Below are 16,342 nucleotides of genomic sequence, written 5' to 3'. Positions count from 1 at the left end.
AAACAGACTTCTTCGTTGTGTCCGGAACATCGTCAATACCCTAAATGCACGGCCAATTTGTTTAGTTGAGGTTGAGCATGCAAATCGAGGCGATCTTGTGTAAAAATTACCCTCGTCGTTGCTCAAACGACGTCCGATCGAGAAACGGACTACGTCATTGTGACCGAAACGTCGGCAATACCCTAAATGCACTATCAAATTATTCTTTTGAAGATGCGCATGCAAATCGAGGTGGCCACATGTAAAGATTACCCTCGGCGTTGATCAAACGACGTCCGATCGTGAAATGGACTTCGCGGTTGTGCTCGGAACAACGTCAATACCCTAAATACACTGTTAATTTGTTTCATTCTGATATTCGACGAATTCGACACGTTTAACGGAGAGAACTACACGCAAAACGAGAGAATTGCACGCAAATTGAGGCGGACTTTGACTGATTGATATATCTTTGTCATGTTAAATTAATGCATGAATGACTAAACTCTAAAGCATTAATATGGCATTAACCTAATAATTTTTTTTACAAAATAACAGGTGCTGAATGTGGAAAGAAGTCAAATTCACATTAATTCGCATTAATGCCATACCTCGTTCTGTCGAAATCGCTTCGTCAATCTGTCGCCTCGTCACTCGTCACAGCTGGCTTCCGTTGTTTAGATCAAAACAAAATAAACAGTGGGCTGATTCCAGGGAGACTCACAAAAACGACCCCTATTGATCTCTGCTCTCAAGCTTCATCACCGTGCCTTCTCGCTTTCATTCTCCACGCGCAGTATCTCCAACAGCAACTCCTAATCGCCCGACCTTACTATAATCTCAAGCTAGTGCGTTTCTTCTCCCTGTACCGATCCTTTGCTCCAGGTAAAAAAAATAATCCTACTCTATTTAATCACAATTCCTCTCCCTCCTCACATCCAGATCTACTCAAAGATTTCAACACCTATCAGCTCCAAGGCAAAACCCCTTCACTTCTTCCTGTCTGACGGTCACAGCCCCAAGCAGCATACTTCCTTCATGACAAATGAACCCTTAACTCAGCCGATTTCCACCTAATCAGCAGATCTCTTGCAACAACTGATCCCACAGTCCTAACTGTCTGCTCCCTTCGTCAAATAGCAAGCTGCCTTCTACACCCTGAAACCAAGATCCACAGAGTTTTCCTGCCTTGTCCTATATCTTGCCGCAGCCCTCAGAAGCAAGAGATGCCTCCGGCTTTCAAATTCTCAAAAAAAAAAAAAAAAATCAAGCTCCACTACTCTAGCCGTGAGTCTCGTCTACCTTGAACCTCAGTCACTTAAAAAGAAGGGGAAAAGGAATCTGAACTGAGGCAAAGACAAAAAAAAAAGCTGTCTCCAGCACGTGGAGATCCTATGCCTATATCAAATTTTGCCGAGCACTTTTTTTTTTACAGCACAAAGTACAGTTCCATTATTTCCCTTACAGCCTCCTTTTCTCCTCTTTAATTTCAGCCCACATAGATTTTCAAAGGCCCACCTACACCTCATCAGCTCAAATCAGCCCACATTATCCTGTCATCTTCAACCAACCTTCCTTCAATCTAAAACTCCAAATCAACTCTTTTACAGTTTTCTTTTTCTCTTCTCTGTTTACATTCCAAAGCCCACCTAGCATCCAGTAGTCCATCAAAAGCCTAATAATCTGTTCACAGCCCAATTATCCTCTAACAGTAATCTTAAATCAGCCCAACTCTATCTCACAACCTCAAGCCAGCATAACTCAAAAGCCCACTTGATCTCCGAAGAGAAAGTTCAGCTCACAATCATCTAAGCAGCCCATTTCCCTCTGATTTCAGCCCAAAGCTGCTTCAAAACAGCCTTCTACCTGTTAACCTATACTCCCTACACCTTAAAATCCACATCTCCAACAGAATCCACTTCTAATAGCCCATCTAGCTTAGCATCTAAAGCCCACTTCCCTATAATAGTGCAACCCATTTCTACCTCACAAAAAAAAAACCAAACAGTAGATCCCTTTGTTTTTAATATGGTTTATAATTATCCTGTGTTGGTTTTCCCTTCTCTGATTTGCACTTCAGCAACCCAAACCTAAAAGCCCATCTCCAAAAAAAAAAAAGGGAAATGACACAAAACAATGAACTTTTCCTTTTCTTTTAATCTTGTTTTGGCATTTACTGTTATTCACTATTTGCCTTAATATTGCTATTAGCATTAATGTCACCATTGTAAGATTATTATTTGTGTAAATATCAGTGCCAATACAGATGTCATTTTCTTTGAGCATTAGTACTAACACCACTATGTGTTAATACTAACACTAAGGCAAATATTAATACCAGTGTTCATGCTGACATTGATATTAAAATTTGTCTCAAGGTTATATTGACATTATTATTAATGTTGATATCAGTATTATTAATATTCTAGCTAGTGGTATTATTCCTGATGTTATTGTAAAAGAGAGAGAGAGAGAGATTACAAAAAAAAAGGAAAAGAGTGGCTTCAAAAAAAAAAAAAAAAAGAGAAAAGAAAAAGAGATTTAAAAAAAAAATGAGAGAAAAGAGAAGAGAAAGTATTTATATATTTTCGTACACTTCTTCTGCATCATTGTCACCGGCCTCAAAGGTATAACCTCTAAGACTCAGATTCTCATTTCGTCGTTCGTGGTGGACCGGAGAACCACCTATACGCGCTCTCGTAGCACGGTAGGAGGGAGCCCGGTGCGACACCTACGACGAGATGGGTAATCACCTAAAACTCATATTCCCCATTTTCGGCGTTTGCGACAGACCGGAGAACCACCTATACGCGCTCTCGTAGCACGGTAGGAGGGAGCCCGGTGCGACGCATACGGCAAAATGGGCAAGCCCTATACACGCTCTTGTAGCGTGGTGGGGAGGTTCACTTGTGCTCTTCGTACGGTTACTTTTGAAGACCCCATACACGCTCGCGTAGCGTGGTGGGATGAAAAATGTACAGCCCGGTGTCCTCCCGACACTTACCATACACGCTCGAGTAGCGTGGTGGGATGGCCCAGTTTCCCGTAGTTTTCCCCTAAAACGGGGGAGACGCCGGGAGGCTGCCGAAATTTTGTCTGAAAAAGACAAGGACTTGTAAACTTTTGGACTGCATTGAACTTGGACAAAAAGAAAGAATTTTGACTTTTCTCCTAAACGGGGGAGATGCCGGGAGACTGCCGAAATTTTCACTGAATCTTGGACAAAATGTGGACAATTGAACTTGATCTCATATTTTAATTTGAGCAAATAAAAGGACTTTAACTCAATTCAAACAATAATTGAACTTGCAAATCAAATGAGATGAACAAATGTTTGAACATTTAAACAAAGGACTTGATTTGGGACTGTAGTGGACATGAACTTAAACTGAATTCATATTTGAGTTGGACAACAGGGGACTTGAACAAGATTTGAATCATTTGAACTTGACACTGAACGAATGAAAGACAATGAAAATTAATATTGCATTTTAACAAGATGAGAACTTTAATCATACAAATAAAGATCAAGTGGAAAAGCTATGACATGTTACGCTTAACAATACAAAAGTTTCAATGAACATTAAAGAATTATCATTTCAATTTGAATGTAATTGCTAATTAAGAAATTTGGGTCATTCAAATCTTATGCAAGCAAGCAAGTGGAAGACAAGCTCTCAATGTATTCAAGTGAAGAATCAATGATGGGCAAGACACCAATATGGCTTGCCTATGCATATTAATTGATGAAGTTGAAGGAGATGTGCAGCTTAATTGCAACTCATGAAGCAAAGCTTTGGAGAACTCTTTATCTGATGCCAATATGAAGCTGGAGGAGTTTAGAGAAAAAGTGGTAGTTCTAGAAGATTCGTGCAAGTCACTAGATGCCACATTTTGGTTTATGTTAACATGAAGTCAAACACAACGCACCTTGCAAGAAACAAATAACATAGATACTTCTGTCTTCTACAACAAGAAACCAAGGAGAGGCTTGGAGAGTTCAATGTTTGAACAAATTAATTAGTTGGCATTGTGGAACATGATGTAGTAGTCTTCAGGCTTATCAAAATTTAATCATGGAGGAGATTAAGAATCATAGCTCTGTGAAGGAAGAATATTACACAAAAATGTTGGAATACAATTATGATGCTAGAATTTTTCCTCATCCTCAAGATAGATATTTCTGGAGGAGTTTTTTTTTTAGAAGAGTACGAAGATTTATTAAATGAGACGCCACAGATGTCTTGCTATAATCCTAGTTTAAATCAAAACCTAGAGATAAGACTAGACAACCAACACTTCTTCCAAAAGATGGAATCCAATTGCAGCTCTACTAGATCAACTGTTTCGAAAGAAATCCCAGCTCCCAGGACTGCTACAGATCTAGTGAAGAAGATTATGACACATGAGTTGGAAATTGTCCATTAGGAGTAGTATCTTTTGTCACTATATTGAACAGCTTTTGATTATCACAACAAAGATTCCTCCAATACCTTTAGTGAATACCTTAGGCATTCTTCCGATGGAGTGCTTACAGGAAAGAGCATAAAGCTAGTGGTGAATCATGGAAATAATTAAATTAAATCTGATCTTTCTCTAAGAAAGACCAATTACAGTATGAAGAGCATTGAGCTGGACATTAACTTGAAACTATGGCATAAAGAAAGTTGTAGTGTCCTCCATCCACAACGTGATTTAGAAAACATTGCTAATCATGTTCCAGGAGACGAGCCTCAGAAGAAAGATGCAGTAATTCCTACCACATTCACTTACAGGCACCATGAAAGAGAAATGTCCTATGAGATCTAAGTAGGGTACATATAAGCATAAAAGGATTATCAAAGAACATAGTTTAGCATGCAGTCAACATCAAGATTGAAATGATCACATTGACCTATATGCAAGTGGCAACAGGAGGTATGTTGTCGATGGGATGAATCTCTTGATCGTACAAGAATTTGTGTGAGGGATTCAATGACACCGAAAGAGACCCATTATACATTCAGTGTTATATGTGGGCAAATATGAAAGAACTACGAGGGATGAAGGTATCTACAGATGTCAAACAGGAGACCAGTTAGTGCACTATGATCCACCTGCAGAAAGTAAATTGTGCACGACAGTCTACCTGTACAAAGCAGCAAACAAGTCAATCTAGGACTGCTACGCCACGCCACCGGATCCGCAACTTCTATGCAAGCGGACAGAAGGCGTTTACAAATATTTCAAAATACCCCCGCACGTGCACCATAGTTTGTATACACATAAGTACACTAAAATGGGGTAAAGGCAATCATAGAACCCGCATGGGCCCCGGCGAGCGTGTTATTAATACACACGGGACGTCTAGGGATGCTGCGCGGGTTATCAAATTTTGAACCCGATCCTCCTAAGCAGATAAAAGGAGTGGACAGGGTTCAATTATAAAATGCCCCCAAACGCCCGCATGGGCCCCGGTGAGCGTGTTATTGGTACACACGTGACGTCTAGGGATGCTGCGCGGGTTGACAAGTGAATTCAGGTTCGAAACCGATCCTTCTATACGGGTCAATAGAAATCAACAGGGTTCGAACCAACAAACAAATATACGATTGTTGCGACCCTCATATTTGTCTTAATACAATCATATTAGGCCTTCAAGGCCTATAATAATGAGAATTCACTATCAAGGGCATAAAGCCTACGAAACCCGATCCTTGATCAATAGCTTGGTCGAGTTGACAGGGTTCAATCAACAAAAGAGAAATGACCCCAAACACCTCGATGATGGCCGTGTTGAATGTTTATCTCAACCAGAGAGGTTCACAAATATTTTCAAATGTCTCCCAAATATCCAAATGCTTATCAAAATCCAAAACTCTACAAAAATATCAAAATCCAAAAATCCAAAAAAAATAATATTTAAAATTTAAGATCCAATCATCAAATGCTTGAAGCAAAATCCATCCGCCCTCCGCAACAGTTTGTCGGGGTGGACAAGTTGAAAACTACTTCAGCTCACATAGAGCCAAATGCCTAGTCGAAAATATTACTAGGATCCATTCTCAAACAATCTCCTGCCAATAAGGACGTGGTATGTGTCCTCTAACCGGCGGTTTGCTGCCAAATGGCACCGCATGATAAACGATTATGACCTGGGGCCCTCTGAACCGAGTGGTTTTGCCGGCACCCCCCCGCCGCGCCCCCGCGCCCCCCGCCCCGGCGCGCGCCCGCCCCCCCGCGCCGGCCCCCGCGCCCCCCCCCGGCGCCGCCCCCCAAATGCACAACGAAATACCGGTTATGGCAGAGCCAATATGCTCCCTTATTGAACATCAAAATCCTTGAGATATGAATCAATATGATATAATCGATAGACACAAGCCCTTGTTAGCTTTAAGAGTAATTTAAATTTTTCCCCTTAGGCAAATATTCACCCCAGGTCTACAAGGTCCCCTGGAGAAGCAACCCATGGCGCCGACAAGATCCTTCTGTAGGTTGGGTCGACTACCTCCTCTGACTAAGTAGACCAGGGACCATGATGGGGGACGACGGAAACCATGGATCTGATGCGGGTCTATCATCCATTCCCCCACCATCCGCTTTAAGTACGAGATGGTGAAAATTTCTATTTTAAATATCAAAATTTTCAAATATCTAAACCCAACTCTTCAATGCCCAAACCTATTGCTGCTACTATATGCCAGATAACACGTATCTCTATGTATCTGATGATGACTAGCCTTAATCGAAAGTTCTCTCTCGTGATCGGGAAGGGTTAATTAACTATAGGGGCTTGCGCCTATAGGAAACAAGAACTCAGATCATAAAGTCCTCGCAAATGAGGGCGAAATCTCTGGGTAGTGTCTTATCTACAAACCCATCTGCCTTCCAAAATTTACCTCGGAACTTATTCAGTTAAAACTCCCTCACCGAAAGAATAAAAAGAAAAGCGCAGGCGAGCGGAGGCCGGGGCCGAATTTTCGGAGCCCGCAATTGTTTATAAAAGAAAAAGAGGTCGGAATATTCTACGAGAGCAAATCCATCCTACTATCCTAGGAAACAAGGTGAGATGCCCAATCTTTAGTATAAATATAAGAAATGGTTTAAAAAAATATATAACTCAGGTAGCATTATTTCTCATATTATATTCTCAGTATATGATCACTTATCAGTTATGATGACTTGATAGGAGGACAAGGTAAGCCTTAGTAGGGGGTTGTACATGAGGTACCTGACTCTTTCTCTTCTAAAAAGTTGGAGGCCTAAATCCAACTTAGAAGGGAGGAGCTGTGAGTGTGCCAACGCCTATAGTCATCATTAGACTTACCTAAATTAGTGTAAAATAAACAGGATAAGAAACATGAAGAAAGCTGGAATAGTTCATACATTGAATTTCACCGTTCTATGAATTGATCATTTACATTGCTTATGATTCTTATAGTAAATCAAGCAAAAAATTATTTGTTTCCTTGAAACTTGCATATTGTATTAATTTATGCAAGTTTCAAGCAAATTATTTGTTTCATGTTCTTGTACTATGACTATGTATTTCATTGAGCATTCAACTCATTAGTGAATGTATTGCAAGAAAGGGGAAGGAGCAAGTAGAGCTCTAGGCAGGAGTGTTGATTGCATTGTGTACATAAATTTTGGGTAAACATAGAAGACTGATCCGTAAGTTGTACATTAAAGCTTTTGAGTAAGTAAACTTATTTTGAAGTTTTACTGAAGCTCTGTATTCTATTTTGATATATCAAACAAACATGCTTCCGAACACGAAATTATGAGGTGTAATTCTAAGGCTACAAATTAGTTGTTTTAGAATAATTTGAATAGGATATTTCCTACTCACTTGATCCTAACAAAAATAATTAGGATGGGTGTTGATGAGAAATGGATATGTCTAGATTTTTCCTTCTCCTTCATTATACTCCTAGTTGACTGAAGAAGGGGGCTCAAAATGAGGTGTAACACAACACCCCCAACATATAATTCTAAAATAAAAAAAACTAACTAATGAGGAATCAAGAATATGAAAAGAAAATATCATTAAAAAATAATCCTTAATCATAGTCTTTGTAAGACCAATATAAATCATTATTTTAAGCTTTGATAAATCTCATTAAATCCTTACAAGTGATATATCCCTCCATTATATGATCAAAATCAATCAATTTAGACTTCATTTTATGTAGAAGGACAACAATTCTACTCATGGCATTAACAAGTTTATTTTCAATTCCAATAGAGCATTTAAGAACAAAAGAATATTCCTGTTAAAGATCAATTTCTTAGCATTTATATGTCCCAACCTTTTTGGGAATTTAAATAGTTCAAAACTTCACAATCGGAGTACAACACAAACACTTTTATGTAACAAATATTGCCTCCAATAGGAAGAGCGTGTGTAATAGCAAAGAACTCCCTATTATAGTTTGAACTTCATTGAATTTCTCATTAAAGAATGCAATGATATGTCATTCCTGACCAAATTTTATTAGAATCAAGCAACTTAAGCACAAATGCATAAGTCTTTATTTGATTTCATTAAAAATACGATCAATGGATTTAATCCATTTAAATTTCTCATTTTAAGACAATGTGTAATTGCCTAATTGGAGAAATGACAATATTAAACCATTTAATAAATTGTCTACAAGAACTAATCAAATCATAAAAACTCTAAATAATTTGTTTATTAGTAACTTTCATCCATATTAATAAATTTCACCTTACCAAAATGAACAAAAAATCTATTTCAAGATAGAATAAATCCTGAAATCACAAATAATATTTTTTTTCATAATTACAAGTAACTTCTCTACTTTCTTAAATACTCTATGGAGAAGATCAAAAAATTCTCTCGTACCTTACTATAAATTAAAATATAATCAAAACAATCAACAAAAAACTTTCTGATGAAAGACTACAAACAGGGTATCCTCATGAAAGTCCTAGGTGCGCTAGTTAATCAAAAATATCACTAAACATTCATATAATTCATTTTCATCTTAAAAATAATTTTTCATTCATCACTCTCTCTCATTCTAATATGATAATAACCACTTCTCACATGAATCTTAGAAAAATATCACAGCAATATTCATCATGTCTAATATATCATTCAAATACAACAACAACATCAAGCCTTTGTCCCACTACGTGGGGTCAGCTACATGAATCCTTTTTCGCTATTGTGTCCTGTTAAAAGTCAAATTCTCATTTAAATCTAATAAAGAAAGATCATTTCTAATATTTTCTAACCAAGTCTTTTTAGACCTCTACCTTTCTTAACATAAGTCAAATCTAATACCTCAACTTTCCTAACCGAGTCATCAGAAGGCCTCCGTTTAATGTGACAAAACCATCTAAGGCGACTCTCTCTAATCTTATCTTCCACTGGAGCTACTCTAACTTTTTCATGTATATGCTCATTTCATATCCTATTACTAAGGGTAAAGCCACTCATCCACCTAGGCATCCTCATCTCTGCAACACTTAACTTAGTATTAAACTTCTCTTTTAATGACCAACATTCGGCACCATAAAGCATTGCAGGTCTCACCACCATCTTATAGAATTTTCCCTTAAGTTTGAGGGGGGCTATTCTAATATATCATTCAATAAGGTACAAAAAATATATATTTAATCATGATTTTATTGATGGTTATACTACCCACATACATGCTTCAACTCCATCTTTCTTAAGTGTAAGCAAAACAGGTACAACACAAGGTGGCATGCTTTCCATAACAAATCTCTTCTTAAGTAAGCCATCAACTTCTCTTTTAAATTTTGCATGATCTATTAGATTCACCTTATAATAAATAAAATTAGGTAATGATGATCCAATAACTAAATAAATAGCAATATTGTATATCCTTGAGTGGTGATAATACTTTAGGAAGCTCATCAGAGCAAATATCTTTAAAATCACTACAGTCCTGCTGATCAATTTGCCATGGTTGGTAAGAAGGCCATATAAAATCATTCGACACATTAGGAAGTAAGAATATAACTTGGGAATCTCAAAAAACTATGGTATTAGTTTGATTTTTAATGTATACGTTTTGATTTTATATTATGAACTGCCAAATAAAAAATTGGACTATTCTCACTTTCCATATGCTTCTTAATGATTTGCATTCAACATATCAATTGCACGGCTCTTAGAATATCATACTAATCTTATTTTTAAAACAAATTTTAAAGATAAAATTATGACCGCTATTGTTGCTGGATAACAAATATATTTTGTAAAGTGAAAAAACAAGTCAATGGATATTGGATCCATAGAATTCCCCACATAAGTAGAACTATTTTGTCCAACATGCATTCTATTAACTGAATAATTCTTCAGAGCTAATTTTTTTCAACTAATGCAGATTTATCTACACCCCCCAAGTTCAAGAATATAGCTCTTTATGGGATTTCTACTTCCCTTCCATCTCCACTCATGAACAGTGTGTTGTTTTTCAATATGTGACTTGTATGAGTTTTGTTGTGCAGCTCTTATAGTTTCCTTATACCAGATTTTTTTCTTGCAGTTTCAGTTCTATCTGGACTTCTCATCTATGGATGGCTACAGATTCTAATTTCTTGTTTTTTATTGTAAATTGTGACAGGACTTTTTATTATGAATATGGGTTTATGAGGAATGTAAAAACATTATTTTATAATTACTAGTTTGATTTAATAGATGATTAGCTGGATGGAATTCATTTTGACCTACTAAATTTTCAGGGGAAGCTCTGTCCAGTTATGAGGCATAATTTTTCTATTTGGTGATCTTTAATCTTTAGAGTTCTTATCCTCTGATATCTCATAACTGGTGTAATTGCATGATTGAACTTTGTCAAGTTATTGCAATTTAGCTTCCAATTGCGACATGATTGTCAATAAGGATGCATGATTTCACACCTTTTATGCTGATTTTCATATTTTTAGTTTTCATCTAAGAAAATGAATTGTTTTCTAAATTAAAGATTATGAACTAAGTGAAGAGTGCGTAATTTTTTGCTTCTCGTTCTAAATTTGTATCATGAAACAATGGATAAAATATCCTAGACCAACATATGCTTTGTCGATTAGAACTAAAATGATTATTAGAATGTTGATAAACCGAGGGAAAAAAAAGATAATAACAAATTTATCTTCCAACCTACAGCACCGTATTCAAGGTATTGGTTGTCTTCTATCAAGAGTAATGTTATTTTCTCCTGCAGCATTAGTCTATTATCGTGCTATCACCCCTGTATGTTCTTCTGTTTTCTTCCTAACGATGCATATCACTTGCTTTTAAGCTTAAAATACCATCTTTTCATTTTGTTCTAAGCATTTATTTCTTTTGTAAAATACCAAAGAAACGTTCAAGAGATTATAATTCTACCTCATAAGTACTTCTTTTATTACTCAGTATTTTCCTCTAATCAATATCAACAATTTAAGAAAACATTAAGCATTTAACTACCATCCCGTGCTTTGCACGGGCATGCTGCTAGAATACGCACTTTACACGAATAATGAGACCAAGCCCCCTTCTTTCAAACTGGAGGCATGGAGCGGCTTTTTGCTAGAAGATGGGAGGAAATTCAGTAAGATGTCGGATAAGCAAAATCTAAGAGATCACAAACGTAGATTGCTCGCGGCTAAATATGAATTGAGACGAAAGCTTTCAACCTCTTACGTTGTAGATCTGAAGCGAAACAACGCAAGTAATGACCCAAAACAATATAAATCAATCATGCAAGATCATGAGAACATTATCAGTAAAAAGCTTCAGTACCATCCTTATGCTCCTCAAACAAAACTACTAAGCTTGAGGACAAATCCTCATCCTTTATGACAATTATTTCAACTCCTAGACGACTCTATGTGGAGCTTAGTTGCCCCGCCAAGGTTGATTGCTATCTGCTATATGCCAATCAATAAATGGTTTAAGCTATAAAGGTCAAGGAACTTTTTCTTGCTGGAATGACGGATAATTGTCCTTCTAAGTGTCAGATTAGATAGGCCGACTGTCCTTAAATGAGCCAATGAAGCATAAACCTACGGGGAAAATCTTTGTTCGACTTGAAGGGTTAAATCGTCCTAACATGTCAGCTATCAACAGGCAAAAAATACAGTTACTCCGACCACAGTAAAGTATTGAGATAAGAAAAGGGCTAATCAAATTACTCCCACATGCTGAGATACAAATGATGACAAGCCGCATGGTCTTGATCCGCTTTCCTTAACCTCTCAATTCTCAACAGTAATATCCTCTTTCAGCTCATATTCCTACTTCATATGTGGTCTGATTAGTTCCAAATTAGTTATCAGCATGGTCAGGGAATATTAGAAAGAAACGAGCAGAAGGTAATTGCCTAATCAATAAAGAGGCTTTCTTTACAAGGTCGCGTTTGATTACTATGGCATCACTCCATCAAAAACATTCGTAAGGAATTTGGCTGTTTGTTTCAACTAAATAAACTATAAAGCATTACAATACTGAAGAGTATAAGAATGCTGAAAGGAAGTTAAAGCAGCTAAGAAAAAAAGTAAACACATTTGGTGAGTAATTAGCCAGTGGAGAGAAAGAGAAGATGATACATACACAGGAGACCAAGGCATGGAAGCAGAAAACTTTTCAGTGTTCAAAAACGTATTAGAAAGAACAAGTGATTTAACCCGTCTAGGTCGATACTGAGCAAAAATTTGAGCTAAAAAACCACCTAGGGATGTGCCATAAAGATGTACCTGTCAGCATGCATCGTGCAATCAAAATCTTCAAAATCAATATAATTAAAATAAATAAGATGAGTTCCTTACATGATGAACATTAATTGTATCTAAGAACTTCTCAAATGCATGAACCCACTCGAGATGGTTCCAAACACGTGGTAAATCAAGTGAAATAACTCGGTATCCCTGAGAAATACTTAAAGATCATAGTCATCAGTAAATCTGAAATGCATAAGCTATTGAAGAATTACTGACCAAAGAAATTTCCTGTAAATATTACTAAACCTAGAAAGATAAATTCTCAATAAAAGAGGTCAAGCAAAACCATGAAGTTGGAGGTGGCAGAATAAAATTAATCGGTTTGCATGAACATGATAAGAACCAACTCCATATGCTTCTTTAACTCAGCAAATATGTATGCTCATATCAACAGGTTATTTTATTTAATTGCTGGGAATTATTTGCACTAACAACAAAGCGATTAACAAGCCATAAGGTAAGGTGCTTTAATAAGTTAAATTGGTCAAAATCTGAAAACTTTGAGTGGATTAATATCTTCAAAGGTTACAATCATCATAAATGGATTCAAATAATAGCACAAGCATAATTCATCTCCAAGCTTATCAAGCTAACAACAAACTTTGTTCAAATTTAGAGAAGCCTGTAAAACAGTAAGCACATTCGCTTGTATTGTTCAATGAAATTACAAAAGCTCATGGTCATGTCACATTTATGATGTACAGACACTTCTCCTCAATGAGGTATGTAGCGTCCGATATATATCGGACACAACACGCATCTAACACGCCTACTGTACATATCGAACATGCTAAAGACGTGTCCGATTACAAAAAATATTAAAAACAAATTAGACACACGTGTCCGACAAGCATTTCTTAAATATTTTATGAAATTTTTTTTATTATAATTTCTTAAATTGTATTTATTTATTTATTAAAAAATAAAAAAATTTCTTATTTCCTCTCAATATCCTCCCCAAATTAATTGTCTGCACTCAATACCCCATTCACCTATTTTCATTTCTCTCAGGTAGATCGAAGCTAAGATTTCACAAGAACATCTAATATCATCGCAACATCAACATTCGACATTTCGACGCCATCACTACATCGATATTTCAAAACCATCTGAAAATCAATGTTTGACACCAGCAATTTCTACCCCCACAATCACGATCTAACATCGTATCGACATCTCATCTTTGTCCAACGTCATCTTAACATAGACGACCACGTTGTCTCGACATCGACGCTCAATGCTCAACTCTTGACAGCATTGTCGTCTCCCCTCTCGATGCTTGAAACACAGCATCAATGCCCGACTCTCGACATCCTAATATTAATCATTTTAAGCACAAGTTTGAATTAAATGATTTATTATTTTTTAATTATTCTTAACATTTTGCTTACTCAATTTTTATAAAGTATATTTAAGATAACAAAATTATAATGTTGTGTCCAACTTGTGTCGGTATCCTATATTTTTAATAATTGATGCGCCTAATGTTCATGTTGTGTCACTGTCTATGTCACCGTATATGTGTTGAATTCAAACTTAAGTCAGGCATATCAACCCAGAAATCTAATTTATGAACTTTTCTTCTCTTGCTTAGCATAAGATGGTTAGGCTACCTATGTTTGAACCTAGCCTATGTTTCTTGACTTGGACATGGTATCGTGCCCTGTATCAAACTGTTCATTGCATATTTCTATTGCTCAAGTTATAATTTGCAATGGCAACAAAATTCTGGTATCTCTCCATCTTTCATTAATTTTCTTGGATCCTTGGTTCAAGTGAAATTGAAATTATCTTAACATAATTATTAGATGCGGCTTGTTAATGAGAGAAATTTCCAGTTAAATTGCAACAATTTCAGTGAACTTTGAACTGAATAGAGTCGATCTCCTTTTGAAAAGTAATACAATTACAAACATAAATTCATGTGACAATTATGATTGCATTTCTAAACATTAGGGCAGCTATAAAATTAGAATAAGTTTAATTAAACTATATGCATCGCATCATGGCATAATGTAGAGTAACTCCTAACATTTTGGTGAGAGCTTGTACTTTTCAATCTTTTTAAGCTTTTCCACAAAACATCCCTTGATAGGATCTTGTATTATTACACATACATCTTCAACTGACATAAGAAAGCATGACAAAACTAGATCGTGATCAAATTTAATGATTTCAGTCCCCCGTGTAGAGAAAAACTGATACATGAAGTATCATTGCAATAATAAATAAGCCAGAGAATGGAAATTAAGTCATATTCAATTGTCATGTGCATACCTTCAGGGACAATGACATGATCTGCTTATAGTAAACATCAGCAGTTCCAGCAATGCCAGGGAGGCAGATAAGAGGAGGCACAGATTTTGGACCGAAGTCATAGTATCTCCATTGTTTGGATCCGATCTACATTTAAGTAGATAGGTAACCTCAGAATCACATTCATCGTGAAAATAAGTATATGAAAAATCTTTCAACCACAAAGGGGCATCAAAGTGCAAGGGCTTCTGCTTACTTTGGGTACGGATGGATTAATGTGCACAACCCCTGCATTACGCAGAGGTTCTTACAGTGATTTGAACTTATGAACTCCTAATTAGAATGGATGTGATATAACTATCTTTCATGAATACATAATTATACTTCTTTTCTACCACAACACGAACTAAATGTTTTTGAAGAGCATACAGTTTTGCTCTTGTATTTACGCAGACTTGATGGGAATGAAAGATAATAATAAATTAGGTTTCAACTACAATTGGGACAATGAACAAATTAAACCGCCTATGCTTTCAAGGGGATCAAAGAACCCGTTGGAATTTCCAAACAACCCTAACTAAAGCAATAAACCGTGTTTTTTTTTTTTTTTTTTTTTGGCTCAATTAATTGTGGCCATAACATTATAGTTACAATTACTTACTATCACCTTGAAACAAAAAACACTTTCAAACCAAAAGAGCTTCCAAAAAGACTTTATGGTACTATTTCATTACATTAACATTAACATTCAAATTCACTCGAACATTCTGCAAACAGCCAATATAACGAATCAAGCCAGATTAGGTCCGTGTACGAGAATTAAATATTAAAAACAGTAACCAGAATTGAATCACAAAAGTACCAATGAAAAACCAAACCTACAGCAACTCACTCATAATTCCACAAATCACCCACATGAATATGCTTATTCAACTTTAGAAAAGCTCAAATATGATATTAGAACAAGGAAAACGAAACACGACTTAATTCGTACAGATATCTTGTGGAGGGGAACTTGCGACTTGAAGTAGACATAATCTCCAGGCGCGGATGCCAGACCTTTCATGCCTTCACCCTTTCGTATCTTTCTTCCCGTCCTTCCACCTTCCTCTACACACCAAAAAGGAATGGCAGCGGTAGAAGCGAAGCTGGCGTGCCTTCCCTATGCTAGAAGAAGGCGCCGGAGCCAGAGGGGAGACCTATCGCCGGAGAAGGAAGGATCTGCCGCTCGCAGATGGAAGATGGATGATTGGATGGATATTATTTCGGGTGGATTATTAAAACCTAAATAATGTGGAGAATAAAAATAGAAATATAAGAATGAGGAGGTGGAGAGCATTAACTTCATGGTAAGATAATTTTATTA

The 16,342-nt window shown here is 36.6% G+C and overlaps 1 protein-coding gene across 3 annotated transcripts in view; it reads right to left on the bottom strand.

The window, feature by feature from the left end:
• LOC110097086 (maspardin) overlaps positions 1-16,119 on the bottom strand; it is a 64,454-nt gene extending 48,335 nt beyond the window's left edge. For 2 of the 3 annotated variants that reach the window (XM_020823318.2, XM_020823319.2), the window contains exons 1-4: positions 15,971-16,119; positions 14,998-15,123; positions 12,769-12,867; positions 12,554-12,696 (exon numbers count right to left, since the gene is read on the bottom strand). In XM_020823318.2, coding sequence (XP_020678977.1) covers positions 12,554-12,696; positions 12,769-12,867; positions 14,998-15,123; positions 15,971-16,042 — 440 coding nt within the window. In that variant the 5' untranslated portion in view covers positions 16,043-16,119. The remainder of the gene's footprint in view (positions 1-12,553; positions 12,697-12,768; positions 12,868-14,997; positions 15,124-15,970) is intronic. The other variant, XM_028692624.1, reaches the window with a different exon arrangement.
• Positions 16,120-16,342: the final 223 nt, after the last annotated feature.

The sequence above is a fragment of the Dendrobium catenatum genome, unplaced genomic scaffold (genome assembly GCF_001605985.2).
Source record: "Dendrobium catenatum unplaced genomic scaffold, ASM160598v2 original_scaffold_244749, whole genome shotgun sequence".
Lineage (NCBI taxonomy): Eukaryota > Viridiplantae > Streptophyta > Magnoliopsida > Asparagales > Orchidaceae > Dendrobium > Dendrobium catenatum.
Note: the sequence above shows the minus strand (reverse complement) of the source record. Positions and strands in the feature narration are given on the sequence as shown.